Below are 17,425 nucleotides of genomic sequence, written 5' to 3'. Positions count from 1 at the left end.
TTTAAAATTTTAAGGGTGATAATGGGAAAAAACAATCCACCCCATAAAACCTCGTTCTCATAATCATTATCATGCTGATTTGCGAACTCGTTTGAATAAAATTTTGTACAACATTTAATCGAAATGGATGGGTTATATTCGAGATATTATATAATGGAATAGTTAATTTCCTATATGGGAAATCCATCAAGTGAATTAAACAGTTGAAGATTAATTTAATGGAGATTTATCAAACATTATAACTAAGTGGTCGATATGAATCGGATGGAAATGAACGATACCACATTTATTAATTGAGGATGTCTAGGTGAATATGCACTTTATAGGATAAAAGCTTTTTAAACTTTTCCTACTACTACATTTGGCTTTAATTTTATTATTTGAGTAACCAAACCTCACCATAAGTCTCCAGGCTCTGTATGTGCAACTGGCGGCCGTTAGACCAAAATAGAGTATTTTATGGCTGGTTCGTGACCCGGACCAAAGAGTTAGCAATAATTTCATAACCAGAATGGAAAGCTAATGTGAATAAACTCTCATATGCAGCACACCTGTCTGCTAAAAAAATCCAAACATTTAATCATACTTTATTCAGCATTGCCTCCAGGATTGATTTCAGACAATATAACATATGTTTACGCCACACTACATTATTTTGACGAACTTCCCACACAAGGATTTAGTCCAGAAAACAGCTTTTTGCCACCAGCTTCAAATGGGGTTTAATTACGTACTACTGTACTGTAATGAGTTTTACCGGACACCAATCAGCTGATTATACTGTATTTGGGTGGCAATGAGTGGTTATAAACAAAAACATAAGGTCATGACTAGTGATTTTTAGTCTTTTAGTTGGTGGTAATATATAAGGATTTGTACAGATTTAGTAGTATGGAGTAAACTATCGTACGCAGCTCGTCCAAAATGTGTGTACCGGACTCGTATGGTAATCCCGTACTCGACTTCATCTCGCACGGGAACGACCACACTCGTGCGGTAAACACTTATTTTCAGGACTAGTAACGTAATAAACTATTACGTACCTTACGTCCTACGGGCACGAGACTATACTAAGATTGACGACATAAGTACATAAACCTATTTTATATTGTTTAATTATACCTCAATATAAAATTGCGTTAATTGTTTGAACAAAATAAAATGCATTTACAGTGTTGCTAAGAGTAACTCAAGACGATTCGTGTTTCCATACATTTCAAGTATAGTATTTTACATGTACAGTAATTGTTGCAGTTTTACAGAGATTTTCCATAAACATTTGAACGTTTGATTTTTATCTTTTTGTAGAGCAATTTGAAGTTTGAATTAATTGACATGCCTGTGATGAATCAGTCAAATTAATTTTTACTCATTTTCTTGATAATAATACTCACTATACATTTTTCGTCAAACGTCTGTACAGGAATTTAGTTTAACGAGTACTTAGGTTTGCTGCTACAGGGAAGATATCGAGGTGTTTTTTTATTGAATGTTGATAGCTTAGTATGAAACAAACAAAACATCCAAATTCGGTTAAAATATATTTTTAACAAGTAAACTACAACAGTTTATTTATTCTCCATAAGAATAACATGGGAATTTTAAATTTACTTTTTGTATTATCTCCGAAACCGTTGGGCATACAGCAATGCTTCAATATACAAATTTATTTATTTTTTTAAGCTCTACAAAATAGTTTGGAATTATGAAATTTTATGTTTTAGGGTCAATAATATGAATAGCCTATTTTTACCCCATGAACCGTAAACCCCCCATAAACCCCGTTCCCATAGTCCGATCATGCTGGTTCGCAAACTCGTTCGAATAAATGTAGGTTTACACGTTTATACAAAATTTAATCAAAATCGGATAATTTTTGCTTGAGTTATCGTGCTAACGGACATATATATATATAAATTTGAACGAATGGTTTTTTTTTGCCTCTGGGGACCTAAAAAAGGTAAATCGGTCCCGGGTCCAGGTCTTACCATAAGACCTACGGTAAAAGCTTATTCCCAATATGAGAAATTCTGTAAAACGTAAACCCAAAACTACACGTTAGACTAAAGGGTTTGTGGATAACTTTTTCTTGTTTTTAAATATAATACATCGAGGAAAAAGGTCAATATAAACAGATTTATTATAAATGAATCAAGGTTCTTCTGCAAACTCATATTTACCTTAAACCTCCTAAGGTCCGCAAGGTTGAATTACTTACTAAAACATTTCCTGGAGGAAATCATTTGAACTAGAATAGACCAATTTCCTCCTAAAAAACTTGTTGACCACCTAAAGAATAAAGCTTATATAAACTTACCAAAATTAAAATGAATAATGAGAATTCGTTCTGACCACGTGTGGATGGAAACGTCATCTAGGCCAGCCTTGGGGAATATTTAATTGGGGAAAAGAAGACAACAACTCTTCTATAAAAGATTTAGGAAGTAGATATGAAAACTAAATAAAATAAAACTTACGTTAATAGTGATTCGATGATTTTTAGATAGGATTACAAGTAGTATAGCTTCAACATGTCACGTTTAAGGATCAGCTGGTTATATAACTACAGCTGATGATGCTTCTCTATATTGTTGAAATTGCGTAATTCCTGGAATCACACACAAGTACATACAATCGTTTAGGACAGAATGTCAAACATTTGAAAAGGTCACTCATAACGGTGAACAAATATACTGTATTTTGTTCAGGAGAAGTTGGTTTGGGTACGAAATTTAAATAAGTCTTAAAATTGAATTTGAATTCACAAATTAATCATTAATTTTACCAATTAATCAATGAGTTTGTTAGTTGATCGTTAAATTTGCAAGTTAATTATAAAATATACATATTAATCCTTAAATACACACATCAACCAATAATTTATTAATTTACCATTGAATGTATCAATTTATAATTAAATGTATCATTTCATACTATGGTCATAGATGAAGTAATATAAACGGTGTAAATGAAGTAAATATAGATGGTGTTGATTTATTGTATGCTATGGCGGCCATGCATAAAATTAATTTATTGTTTATTTACACAAAAACTATGAAAGTCCTCCATATCAAGTTCCTCTACATCTAATTGTTTCTAAGATACCAATGGTGGCACAGTTAAGTTGTTCACCCTGTATACATGTATAGATTGTAAAGAAAATTTGATTGAGCGTAAAGTGGCCTTGGTGAAAAATATTCTCAAGATGCAATTAAGATGTATTAAAATCGATTAATTCTGAGGATTCCATTGTAAATTTGCTACATATTTTATTGTATTACACCTACCATTAGTATAGTACACGGACAGTAGTTGCGAGTGCACAGGTTTGCTTAGGGCGGGGTAGTTCATCTTGTTGATGAGTTGTGTTTGTAGCAGATCTGGGGTATCATCAGTTTACAGCAGGTTATCGTTGTCTTATCTTGATTTGTAAGATAAGGCACCGGAGAAGATAACGTGCTTGTCCTAGTCATGATATTTTCGCGCCAACTCCTTGCCATCTGCAGATAAAAACATCATCGGAAGAAATTGTGGAAGATTTTGCCTGTCAGCAACCCTGTTGATGAGCTCTTAGCACTCGCAGTGGTCGTGCATTAATTGCGCCCAGGAGATCCTTAATTGCGCTAAGCCCTGAAAGGGCCCCAAAAATGTTCCTTAGTTGCGCCAAGCCAAAGCCAGGTAAGGGCGTGCTGTTGGCAGAAGGAATGTCCTTTTTAAATTTTATCCTAACCTAATCTAATCTAACCTAAATTAACCTAACCTAACCTAACCTAACCTAACCAAACCTAACCTAACCTAACCTAACCAAAATCAACCTAACCTAACCTACTCAATTATGCAGTCAAAGAGGGCCGCCACTTTGGTGCAAATAATGAAAGTATTGAGTGGCTCCCTGGAGTAGTTGGCGCAATTCAGGAATACCCGACTGCCTGACTTAGGTCAGTTGGCGCAATTATTGCCCGCCCATCGCAGCTGTTTTGATGAATTGACTACAACACTTAAAATACATTGACTATAGACTCATATTTAAATTTGTATGGAAAACAAATTAATTGTAGTTCTCCAACCAGCATAAGCTGACAATGTGAAGTGTGAATTGTACTCCACTTAAAGATTTTAAATTATTTTTCAGCCTAAGATTTAATATTTAAAATATATTTCTTCATTGTTCAGCGCAGATAAAAAGAAAAAAAAATTAGTGTCCCTATTAAATTATTATCTTTGGTTGTTCCTACATATTATCTTACCTTATTATTTATTTCATTTCGAGATACTGAACGGGTTAAGGCAGTACGTTGTCTCCCGTTTTATTTTTGTACTAAATTAATAAATTTAGAATTTTTGTCTATGGATAAATCGTCAATTTGTGTATTTTTAGTGGCAAAAAACTTAGGTACACATTGATTGTGATGTTATTTAGTTGTGGATTCAAGAGTTAATTTTCTTTTTGACAGTGTTTGAAAATCAACAAATCTACTCATATATGCTTAGTTTGCAACGGAAAGCATGTTATACTTTATATAATAAGAGAAAATACATACAAGTATAAGTTTCTAAGCATGTAAGACAGTCAAATATCTTAATTTAGATTCGTATAAAATACAATCATATTTCGTTAAATTGTATCAAAATTTCCAATACAGAAGAGATTAATGATCTTTCCCCCGCAAAGGCAGAACGATTGTTGGCTTTAGTGGTTTGATGACTTAAAAAACAGAATTTTAACATTTAATCAATGATAGTAGGCATGTATTCAGCACAACATGTATTTTTGTTTCAGTTTGAACAATAAAAACGTAAAAACAGCAAAAAAGGTTCCTTGTGTTTTGGGGTCTTCAAACCACTAAAGCGAACATAATCAGATCAAAACGTTAATTGTGTAGCATATGGTTGAAAAGCTTATAAAATGGCACCGTTTTCTACATATTTTGATACCTTCTTGTATACGGGGTGTAGAAAAATGTAATAAACCAATGTTTTTTTTTTTATTTTATCATAGACCTTAATTTTAATCTTTGGACCTATTTACAATGGAGTTTTTACAATTGATCCTCCATCATTTTCATTAATAAAAATTTAATGTAGAACACGAAAGTAACATCATTTACACAAATCCGTTTGCAGGTAATTGAGAAATTGCTGGATTGTATTTAAAACATGGTTATTTTATATACAAAATAATAATTCTTTTGTAAGCTCATATTTTGACTTGGAACCTCGATGCAACGTCACACTTGATTTACTTCACAAAAAAAAAAATTGTAACACTGATGACCAGCCACCCTGTATATACATATGAATTTTAACGGATTGTGTTTTTGGCCGTTTGAGACCTACGGTTAACTATTCCCTATATGGAAAATCCGCTAAAACATTTTCAACTTTATGCAAAAAGTTACCCACTACTTAACCGTTGATATTAATTTTTTTTTATTGTTTTACTTCTATATGTGTGATAACTAACCCAAGAAGTAATTCCTTAACTGGTTAAGTACTACACGTGACTATAACAATATACTTGTGATGTTGACACAATAATAGCTTTGGCCTTGTATGTCGAAACGGTAAAGAAAAAAAGTCAAAAAGACAATTTCTTGAAGCAGCTATTAAAAATACTCCTTCATGAATAATGTATACTCGAGTTATTATTTAAATTATTGATACTTTTTGCTTAAGTCGTATCATGGATAGTAAACAACAAAATATTCTAGGAACACGAGTCCTTCAAATAAGAAACAGAAACTCTATTAGAGATTCTTGAATAAAATCGGTTCTCACTCTTACAATAGATAAAGACTGGACAATTATTTTGACAAAACGACCCGTCACTGGCAAACACAACATGTTTCTCTTTAGGAAATTGAAAATTATTAAGTTGTTTAAACTTGTCGACATTGCCCCTTGCAAAGTAGTTGTGGTCCTATTTAAGTTTTGGAAGATTGTTTTCTTTTCCCACATTTCTGAAGTAGAAAAGTACTATATAAATACATTTAAAGTACACAAGCGGCCTGCCGTTATGTTTGTACATGACAGTTTAAAAACTCTAAATTTAAATACAGTGATAAGAACATTTCAATTTCTAATTTCATGATGAACGAGGGGGCCTGTGCGCAAAATGCGCACTTTCCAAACTTATCTCTGAGGCGTAATAATAATTAATTTCTACTTTACTTCGTAGATTACCTCGAAGCATTTACTATTGCTCGTAACTAAAACAAGATGTAAAGTTGATAGTTGGTGATGGTGATGTTGTTTAAATGTTCATTACGGATATTTTACAAAAAAATATTTAAAAAAATACACGTTTCGGGTTCTGGAATCTGATCCCGTCCTCAGGTGAAAAACTTAACTAACACATTACAACTAACGTTTGTTGTGTATTGTTTTATACCATGTGATGGAAAATGTCCGCAATAAACCTTTTCACAACAAAAACTTCATGTGATAATAAAATAGTTTGAATGTTTTTAAGACAATTATTATATTAATAAATCTACTTATTTAAAATATATGTTGTATATCTATGCCATGATGAGCCATTTAAGTATCATATTACAATGATCAATAAAAGTAGTCCATTTAAAATTCTTCTTCATTACCTGTTTCATTTTTTGTTTACAATTTGACAATGGTTAAAAATTCAAACGAAGGTTATTAGCTAAATTACAATTTACATCAAAACAGCACCTGGACCTTTGAGGGCATCTTCTATAAACAAATCAAAGGCCAGGGTAGCCATTAATAAAATAAACGTTTTAACTCATTCGTCACTTTGCATAATTGTGAGCTTTAAAAGTACATTTTTTACGTAAAAATAGGTTCAGTAGAACGGGTGGGAAAAGGAATGTAACAGATAAACTCCTTGAAAAGGTTTGGTTTGATGTGTTAATCCGAACGTTGCGGTTAGCGAAGATCAACCATTGAGCATATAATATACATGTAATACACATAATATTACATTAATATTTTATACTATGCGCTCTATGAGATCAACTTACATTGCATTTTCCTACTGCGGAAAATGGAGTAGATCTCCTGGTGGGTAGACTTCCGTATCTGTTGGTACAAACAACCGAATGAAAATATCGATCAATATATCGATTATTCGATTTATCGTTTGGTTAGTTAGGTAAGGTTAACTTAACCTAACTAACCAAACGATATATCGAATGAAACAATCGAATAATCGATGTTTCCATTCGGTTGTTTGTGCCAACAGATACGTAAGTCTACCCCTCCTGGTCGGAATGTCTAGTTATTTAGACATCCATAAAATCGTTGAAATTTTGAAAAATCACACACGAAACGAATCCTTCAACACTGGTCAACCAGACGCTAATACACGATTTGTATTGACTATCATTTATTGATGATGGATTATTGTATGGTTAAGGTACCTAGGAAATAATTAAAATAAATAAATAACGTCCTTATTTTGCCAGCGTACGGTACAAGGTTCCATTTTACATGAAACCCGTTGTCAAATACATACAAATTGAAATACATATAAAAAAATTATAACTACAGAGAAAATACTGTAAGATATTTAGAGAAAATTTCATTTAGACGAGTTTTGATCGTTTGATATACGTATTCAATTAATGCAACAGAATAACGGCGGAACGTACAAAACCGTTACATACCAATTAACTTTAAACTGGATGTTTTAATATTAGTAAATATAAATAAAAAAAAGGTAATATTTTCGTAATTTAATTGAATGTAATGTAAGGTTTGGTTGTGTAAGTTTTGAATAGTTACGGGTTTTATTTTTTATTATAAATTCAAGATTGTTTTCGTTGACGTTTTTATGGTTTCAACCTGTGTATTAATTTTAATTATTTTTCCCTATGGAGAAAGTGTTGTTTTCGCCAAAATTTTTGATTTTGAGTTTTGGGTGGAAATATTTTTTGGGCCCCCTTAACCCGAAAAATTTTGTTTTCGAGGTGATACCTGTGTGTGTGTGTTGGGGGTGAATGTGTACAGAGCTACAGAATAACCTGTGGTTCGGTTTTGATGAAATTTGCAATGTGGGTACTAATCCATGGTATTATCTCCAGGAGATTTTTCCAAATTTTGATTTTTAATGGTGATTTTCCCATGTAAGCCAATAAAATGCCATAAAACTACTGGTTGTGTCACAAACCCGACTCAAACGATGTTTATAAAATCCAGTACATCATGGTACTTTTAATTCTACACAAAATTTTACAACCAAAGCTGTAAAAGTTATGGTTCAAAAGTTATTACGATTCTGGTGATTTTATCCATAAAAACCAAGAGTTACTATCACCGCTTACCCATAAGGGTTTTTGACAAGCTAATGGGAGAAAGTATGAGTCAGATCGCTGATACTGTTAATTTAATTAACATGATTACACTATGTTGTATACGTTTATTAAGTGTTTTGAACTGGTATTATTGAGATAATATTACACCTCCACTAATAAGAATTATACTTTATACTGTCTTGGAAGTTCTGCTAATTTATATTTGTATTATTATGTCCATAAGGTAATTTTACCGAGATTCAACTAAATATTCTATTTGTTTGGATTATGGATCATCAATACAATAAGGATTAAAAAGGAGTTTCGAAGTTCTTTACTTAGTTTCTAATCAATAACTGATTGAATCCAATCGAAGTTCTGTATTTTTACTTTTGATATACTCGTCCGAATGATATGTTCAAAGTGTATCTGTATTTTTACTTCTTTGCTAGTTGTAATATAGAAATTCCAATTTCATTGTACAACTAGGATTCTTGAATGGGTTACGATTTTCTATAGATTTTAGCGAATTTTTCTAGAGGGAGGAGCTATTACCGTAGATGTCCCGGTTAAACCTAAACCGGGAACCAATTTACTAGAAAGATTGGGTTATTGAAACAATGTGTTTTGGGTATTGTAATTTGTGAAAAATTGTTTTTTCCAATATTTACCCTTAAAAACAGAAATGTTCAGTTTTAATTACAACCATTGTGTACAGCTTTGAAATCAAATAACTTTGCATATCGAAGCGTTGTTTTATGATGAAAGGTTACAGAAAATAAATAAAAAAGTGTACATCTAAAATGCCCATGATATTCTTATGTAGTTTTGTTTGTTGTTGGATGTATTTTTACTAAATTTGGCTATTTTATTGATTTCATACCATACTATAAAACAGTTTTCATTTTCCTCCCTGCAGCAGCAATCCTAAGTACTCGTTGAATCAATGTTATTTAAATATGGAATACATCTGACAACTTTAAGGTAATATTATTTTAGTCAGCACTCATTTAGACAAATGGAAATTCGCCTAGTTTGCAGGTTTACTGCAACGGGGGTATCTTTTTGTATGTTTCTCGTTATCAAAATACTTACGTTGAAGCGTCTTGTTCACGAAACGTAAGAAATTCAGTCTTGCTCCAAAATACCTTTAAAAGGCAGCAACACATTTTTGGAGCAGAACTTTGAGCAGTGCACATTATTCCTTATCAGGGCCTTTCGAAGAAATGGCCAATGTGTGCTTCCCACTGAATTACTTGTCCAGTTGCACTATTGACCTTCTCAATGCGATATCGTTGTACTTGACCACTCATTTACTGAACTTGCACTTTTCCCGTATCCCTGGGCTGGCTGTGGTCGTGGTGAGGAGAAAGTGTGGGTGTGACGGTCTAGTGGTCTGAGGTGTAGTGGTGGTGTGGTGAGGCTTCACTCGCCGTGTGTCGGTCGTGTTAGTAGGTCGACATTCTCACTACGGTCCGTTCCCCAGACGATGCACACTTCCCTCAGCTAGACTACATATACCTTCGTACCTACATAGATCTTCCCATCCTTGAAAATGAGTCCGTTAAGTCAGGTATGTAAATTAACTTTGTAAATTACAAGCATATCGGATATTTACGATTTTTTCGAAATTATTTACAGCTGATTGTTTTCCATGGATCTTAATGTGGATTTTTAGTTTCAAAACTTTTGGAATTTAAATTTATTCATTGTAAATTAAATACCTAATTAACGCAAAGTAAACTGTTTGAGAACTTTTTTAGTTGCAGAATACAGTTCTTAAAGGTGTCTCAAAATGAACATGTACATTTTTAATGGAAAAGATTATTATAGTTTTATATTCGAATCCATTGCCATAAAATTGATTGAAGTCTTGAACAATGCAAACCTGTTAATACTTGTGTATAGTATTTTAGAAATAGTAAATTTTTTACTACTTTGTACTATGTGTATTATACGAGCGTTTAACAATACAACATATTCGTTCTTTGTTAGTTGTTTGCTATTTCCCCCAAACCAAATCAAATCAAATCAAATCAAATCAACCACTACAATGCGGGTAGTTTGATTTATTGAAACATATTTCAACAATAAGATGTGGCAATAAAACTATGTAGGGAATCTTACTGAGTGGGATGGCAACTTTAAAAACTACAGAATTTTTAAAATAGAAAATCATTCATGTTTTAACGCAACCTTGTTCGATTTGTCTTTGAAGTAAGCTTTGACAATTTAATATTTCTCACATTTCATCTACACTAAACATATTTTACATATTCCAGTTAGGTAGTTGAAAAAACATCAATTAAAACAATAAAATATGTTAACCAAGAAAATAAAAATTTGATATATAGATTTTGTTTGTTATATAAGGCTGTATTATAAATTATATTAATAATGTCTATTGGTCTTTCTTCATTTAATTTACAGAAATATATTTATTGTATAATAACTTCCAAAAGTGCTATCATCCTTGAGCATTTTTCATCTCATTAAAATTTTTTACCATTATTCAATTTGATTGCTAGCATTGTTTTTTTATATGTATATCCATACGTAATTTCCCAGAGTTAATCATACAATGATTAATGCATGTGATCTGTGTTTTAAGTCGTTTTCTCGTCGACGTGGCAGAATGGGACCAAGTGAAATATACATAAAAACAAAACTGAAACTGTCAAAGCAATATTTATCAAAGGTACAATACAAAGAGAACAGGGGCCTGTTTCATAATAAACTGCAAACAAATATTTTTAGTAAATCAGCTGATCACCCAATGCAAATTTGATGGAAATTACAAGTTACAAGTTACAACTTGTAGTTTATTATGAAAGAGAGAAGGAGAAAACCCTTCACAATAAAATAAAACAAATAATTTGGAGAAAATGTTTAGTTTTTCAATGTCGTCAGAAATTATATGTAGACAACTTGCAGCAAACCTGCGCTCTCTGTTCCTTTAACAGGCGTGATTTCCCGCAAATATGCATTAAAGAAATTGGTATGAAATTTGCTTTTCTTTAAGATTTTTTTTACAATTGAAAATGTTTCTTTAGGTACTCGAGACGACGATATTTTAAATTTACATTATGATCAATAATTTTCTTTTCTATCATAGAAAACAAGTAACTTATGTTAAACATATTTTCTAAAAACATAATTTTTGTGGGATTTTTCAGTAAGCATACAATGAATAATGAGTAAAGAATTCTCATGACTCTTGACGAAAATATTATAAATTTGTAAGCCAGTTTATCTATATTGGAGCTTATTTGTATGTAGAGTTTGTAACAGAACTTTGTATGTAGATTATTAATACAGGACAAAGTTCTGTATGGCACATACAAGTTTGGGGCTCTTAACTCTACTTCTGGTTAGGACAATCTTCAAAGAAAAACAGTGTAACATTGTTATGATGTTGTTTTGATATAAATTAAGGTGAGGGGAGGATATAATTTATCTTAGAAAATACAAATTTCGTCAGACCTACTGATCTATTATACTCCAGTTGATGTTATAACCTTTTTTTTCTTTAAAAAAGAGGTTGGCGGCCTCTCTAACCTTGGATGTACTCGTCAACATAGACCTTATTTGCCTGTGCGCGGAACGTATCCAGCAAAGCAAGGGGTGAGCCGGTACATTACAAGGGTGAACTGTACTGATAAAAATAACTACCTTGATATTTCTTGGTGGCGAGTTTTTTTAACAAGCATAATGGATTCCTTAAACAATAAACACGAATTTGTACTATATTTTTGAAACTTAGAATATCACTTAACAGAGAAGTTACGTTTCTAAAAGTTTATATTTCTGTAGCCTCCACAAGTTTGATTTCGTAGCACAACCTTCTTTCCTAGAGGCCTGATGTTCAAATCCCGCCAACCGATAATGTCCGGCTCGCTTAACTTCAGTTATATTATCTTAAGATAGATTCTTGTCGTCTTAAAAGTTCGTTCACAAAATTTAGGCGTTTTAAGGGAAGTTCCCCCACCACTGTTTTAGCGTATGTTGCGCAGCTGATTGACGTTTTGGCAAACCTCAGCTGTTTGGCTATTGTTTTACAGTTAGGGTCAAGTGAAGGGGTAGATTTCTTCCCCTAAAACCGCTTATTTTATTTTGTGAATGGACTATCGATCTAGTATTTTGACAGTTTACCAACTAATTAACCAACCTAACCTAACCTAACTTAACCTAACCTAACCAACTAATATTCCTCTAAATTAACAACGGGTCGTTACAGCTTACGAAAAATGAAACTCATTTTCAATCCTAAAGCCCAATATGATCAGGAACGCCACACAGTTCCCTTATTACTACTGCTAGACTGTCAATGCAGCAGATACGAGTATCAAGTAGAACGTTATCTTTCTTAGCCGACACTTTAGCTAACTGATAAAAGATTGTTTTAATCGCTAATCTTAAACATTCTCTACGATAAAGTAACCTTCGAGTTTTATTCCGGGATTATAGTCTGTATCATGTAAACTGTCTCCTGGTCCTCCATCTACCCTCTAAAACCATTGGCCAACCCCCACGAGACAGGCTCCATCATACAGACTATATGAGCAGCTTGTCGAACCACATACCGGTTGAAAGTCTGGCTTTATCGATAAAGAATTGTTTTCGCAGGAGTGTAAAAGTGTGTAAAATTTGTATTGTTATATGCAGACCCAAGACAAATAACAAATAAAACTACAGATACTAGTGATTTCACAATTTTTTTAGATTGCCTGTCACTGAACTTATTTTAAAAGACTATAAATTAAAAAAATCACACAATGACATTTAGATCTCAGGACCTAGCTTCAACGATTTGGATACAAATTCATAATTTAATTAACTGATTTATCTTGAAATAATAACAATAAATAAATGTAAACTGTAATTAAGAATGATCGGACTTACAAATCGCATATTCGTTGCGTGTTACGGTAACCATATAAAAACAACGACGTAAGTCTACCGATGGTTCGATATATTAGTTGTCAATTCGATACATTAATGTATTCTTTCGATGTTGTTGCGATTATTTTCACAACTTGTTTTAATTTAATGTGAACAATTCGTTTAAGTAATACTAAGAGCATATTCTCATCAAGAACTATAAATAAGAAATTTAACTTTCAACCTTTTTGAACTATTTAACACATACAAAATGTTCACAAGGGTCAATTTCATATATCTTTTTCCCAAAGGACTTTTTCAAAAATGTAAGGCCAGTTTGCAAATCTACGCGACACGCTCTTTCCAATAAGACGTCAATGGATAAAATCGGTTAAGAAATTGCGGAGGAGTTCAACCAACAAAGTTTCATGTAGCGTATTAATTATTAGCGTATTAATTATATAGATTGTAATCAAACAGCTGATCCTTCAGTTGAATGTTTAACCATAGTCAGATGGTAAACAATATACGAAACAGTTTATGAACAAGGATTTTAAATAGACTACTTTTTGGATAATTGCAACCTAATTGAGGTATGTAAATCACCAGTCTTTATGGTGTGGATTTAAAATAGTAGTTTTTCACCCAATAACTTTTTCAAACGAACTTAATATTTGAAATGTAAAAGGGTGTTCCATGTTTTGAACATTAAAATTCAAAATTTACGCCTCGTCGAATCTTATTTGCAACCGTTATAAACTTTTACTTCGGTTGCATCAATAATCAGGTAATTAGTTCATCTTGAGCGCTAAGCTGTAGTGGCACAGAACAGCTGTTCACTCGTCACACGTCACTCTTATTTTTAGTCAAATGACTGATGTCGAAGAAGCGATCACTGGCGCACCTGTCAACAATCGCAGCATAGAGTAAGTAACCGAGTCTAAAACTGCTAATATAGCTGTTCATAGTGCTCAAACCCCGACGGTTTACTGTGATAGGGACTACAAAATTTGTTTATAAATATTCTTAGAAGAATTCACACACGCTTTTAGACAATGTTAGAAAATATATGATTTTTTATCGGTGTAGTTTGAAATTCAAAAGTAACTGATTTATTAGAAGCGATATTTCTTACCCCGAATATCGTACTTGAAAACTTTTAACACCTAAAAAAGGTACCTTTTAGCGAATTTCCCTATAGGGAAGTAGCTGTTACCGTAGGTGGCACGGTAAGACTTAGACCCGGGACCGATTTACTTTTTCATTTTGATGTCCCCAGAGGCCAAAAACACCATTCGTTCAAATTTTTATATATGTATATATATATACGTCCGTGAACGCGATAACTTGAGTAATTTTTGTCCGATTTTGATGAAATTTGGTTTAAAGGTGTAAAGCGGGATAAACTTGAATGAGTTCGCGAACCAGCATGATTGGACCATGGGAACGGGGCTTTACGGGGGGTTTTATGGGGTAAAAATTGGTTTTTCTCACTTTTGACCCCCCAAAACACAAAATTTCCCAATTTCTCTTTAGACATTTTTAAAAAGCTTAAAAAAACAAATGTATTTTTGTTCGATTTTTGGTAACAGAGAAAATTTAAAAAATTGTAAATTTAAAATTCCCATGTTATTCTTATGAGGAGTATTGTAAAATGTTGCAGTTTGCTTGTTTATGGATATTTGATCAAACTTGGCAAATTTATTTATTTTATACTAAGCTATCAATATTTTACTAAAAAACACACATTATTAGTTTCCTTGTAGCAGCAAACCTAGGTACTCGTTAAACCTAATGTTATTTAAATATATTTAATTTAAAATCAATTCAGACAAATGGAAATTCACTTAGTTGGCAGGTTTGCTGTGGCGGGGGTATTTTGTAATAGCTCTTGTTTTTGCGGATTTTGTATTTTAATTGCCGATATTTTTTGCTACGGAGTGTGTGGCATGTCCTATTGAAATGACTTAACATAGATACTGGGAATATAAAGGAAACACATACTTAAGGAATATTTATACTTTAATTGTTATGATAAGACGATAAAATAAATAAAAGAAGGAAAAATCACTTAATCAATGACAACCAACGCTGAGTTACTCAAAATGGTAAATAAAAAAGAGAAACAGTGCTTTGCGAATTATATTTTGTTTCAGTTGATTATGAAAGTTAAACGAGAATACCCTAAACATCTAAATAATCAGATTTCCTAAAACCATGGTAATTTTCCTCGTGAGATTTTTTAGCGAATTTCCCTACATAGAAAATATCTATTACCGTAGTTGACACGGTAGGCTAAGACCTAGACCCGAGATCCATTTACTTTTTAATTTTCATGTCTCCAAAAATAATTTTCGATCAAATATTTACAAATGTATATACACGTGAACATGATAACTCGTGTAATTTTGGTCCGTTTTGAATGAAATTTGTCATGAATGTGTAGGGCGTGTGTACCAGTAGGCCTATAGGCCCATTCATAAGAACCATTATGAGGTTTTGAAGTTTTTAAAAATTTGGGGTTCCCAATCTTTTATTCTTAAAACATGAAAATGACAAATTTGCATTACAACCATTGTATAGAGCATTAAAAACAAAATGTTGGATATATTTAAGCGGTGTAGATTTAAAGGTTATGAGAACATTAAAAAACTGTCTATTTAAAATCCTCATGTTATTCTTATGAAGAAAATAAAACTGTTGTTGTTTGTCTATTTATGGATGTATTTTGATTATATTTTGCAAACTATTTATTTCACACTATGCTATTAACATTTGATAAAAAATAAACTTTTCTATTCCCGGTAGCAGCAACTAATGTTATTTAATTATGGAGTAAATATGACTTGTTTACGGAAATATTTAAGGAAAAATCCAATCAGACAAATTGAAATTCATTTACATCCTTCATTCTAAGGCAGATTCGAAACGAATTGAAATTCGCCTAGTCTGTAGGTTTGCTGAGCCAGGGATATTTTCCGGCCGTACGAGACTTTAACCACTCGTACGTGGAAGAGAGACCAAAGGTGATTCCTCACATCCTGTAAGCTGAATCCTGAAACTACTTTCTCCAGTGAAACGCAACAATCCTCTGAGTCATGCAGCCTTTCAATTTGAAAATCAATGCAACTGCAACTACAAGTCTGCAGTTTTTATTATATATATATATTTTTTGCGAGTCTGGGATTAGTGACGTATTCAGGGGGTCGTTTTAGGGATTTGAACCCCTCTTGTCCTTAAAACGTGATTTTTAACAATTTAAATTTCATTTCTACAATTTACAAATTTTCTTAATTTGTCTAATGCGAGTTTACAGGTCTAATTTTATAAAATTTTACCCGGACCCCTCGGACCCCCCAGACCCCTCAGTGAGCCCCCCTTTGGGTAATCCTAGTTAGCCTATGGGTTCAGCTGAAAACATAAACGATCTAGCTTGCACAAGAGTTATTCAATATGAATCCTTCAAAAGCACTATTTTTGTCACTTTGACAACTACACATTACTAACAGGATGAATTTAATCAATACCTTAGCGTACTGATCTTTATCGATATTACTTTTGATTAGTCTAGTTACCGGCCTAAATTCCTGAGTTAGCACGATGAGTAAGACCACGCTTTTCTTAGTCAATACTTTTACGATGACATTAATATACATTTGTTTCAATATAGATTTCTTTTATATTCTTTTTGGCTTGAAATTTTTGATCCTCTTTCACTCAAAGTGAGCAGTCCTGTTCATGTAGTATGTAGGAGCTCGATCAAGTACAGAACTTCCAGTTGCGGTTCCATGGGGGACGGGGCTACATTGGACCCTGGGGAGACAAATTCTAACTCACTCTTCGTCCTAAAAATGTAACAGTAGTTTTTGGACACAGTTCTAGACTTTGATATTGGCTTTAGAAAGTCACTAAACAGCTTTGAAAATGCAACATTTTTCAGGGATATAACCCCCAAACCCCTTCCTTTCTTGAGAAACTCCATAACCCTCAGTAGCCCCCCTCGGGCCCTAGAACCGCCATGAAGACTTTTATCATGGGCTCTCTGTTTCGAATATAAATCATCTCTCTTTGTTATAAATTTAGACCTAGGTAAACAACCAACATAGACAGCTAAAATACAAGGAACACGTTTTCTGCTTGTAGTACATTTAAATGGATTACAATGGTTTTACTGATGCTAGAAGATCATTTGTGGCCTTTTCAAAAAATCCTTTAGCAACGTTTGCTAAGATACTTTAGGCCAAAATTTGAAATAAGTAATTAAAGTTTCTCTG

General features: G+C 32.7%; 1 protein-coding gene across 3 annotated transcripts in view; it reads left to right on the top strand.

Annotated features, from left to right (window-relative positions):
- The window catches only part of LOC128998544 (fatty acyl-CoA reductase wat-like), a 47,440-nt gene that overhangs the window by 12,217 nt on the left and 17,798 nt on the right, over positions 1–17,425 (top strand). Inside the window, exon 1 of one of the 3 annotated variants that reach the window (XM_054424721.1) lies at positions 9,658–9,843. The exons of 1 other annotated variant lie outside the window; for it this stretch is intronic. In XM_054424721.1, the coding sequence (XP_054280696.1) occupies positions 9,826–9,843 (18 nt within the window). In that variant the 5' untranslated portion in view covers positions 9,658–9,825. Of the gene's footprint in view, positions 1–9,657; positions 9,844–17,425 lie in introns of those variants that run through there. One more of the 3 variants, XM_054424723.1, reaches the window with a different exon arrangement.

This window comes from Macrosteles quadrilineatus, unplaced genomic scaffold (genome assembly GCF_028750875.1).
Source record: "Macrosteles quadrilineatus isolate MER2022 unplaced genomic scaffold, UCM_ALF_1.0 Scaffold_7__1_contigs__length_78375512, whole genome shotgun sequence".
Classification (NCBI taxonomy): Eukaryota; Metazoa; Arthropoda; class Insecta; order Hemiptera; family Cicadellidae; genus Macrosteles; species Macrosteles quadrilineatus.
This window is presented reverse-complemented; position numbering and strand designations above follow the sequence as displayed.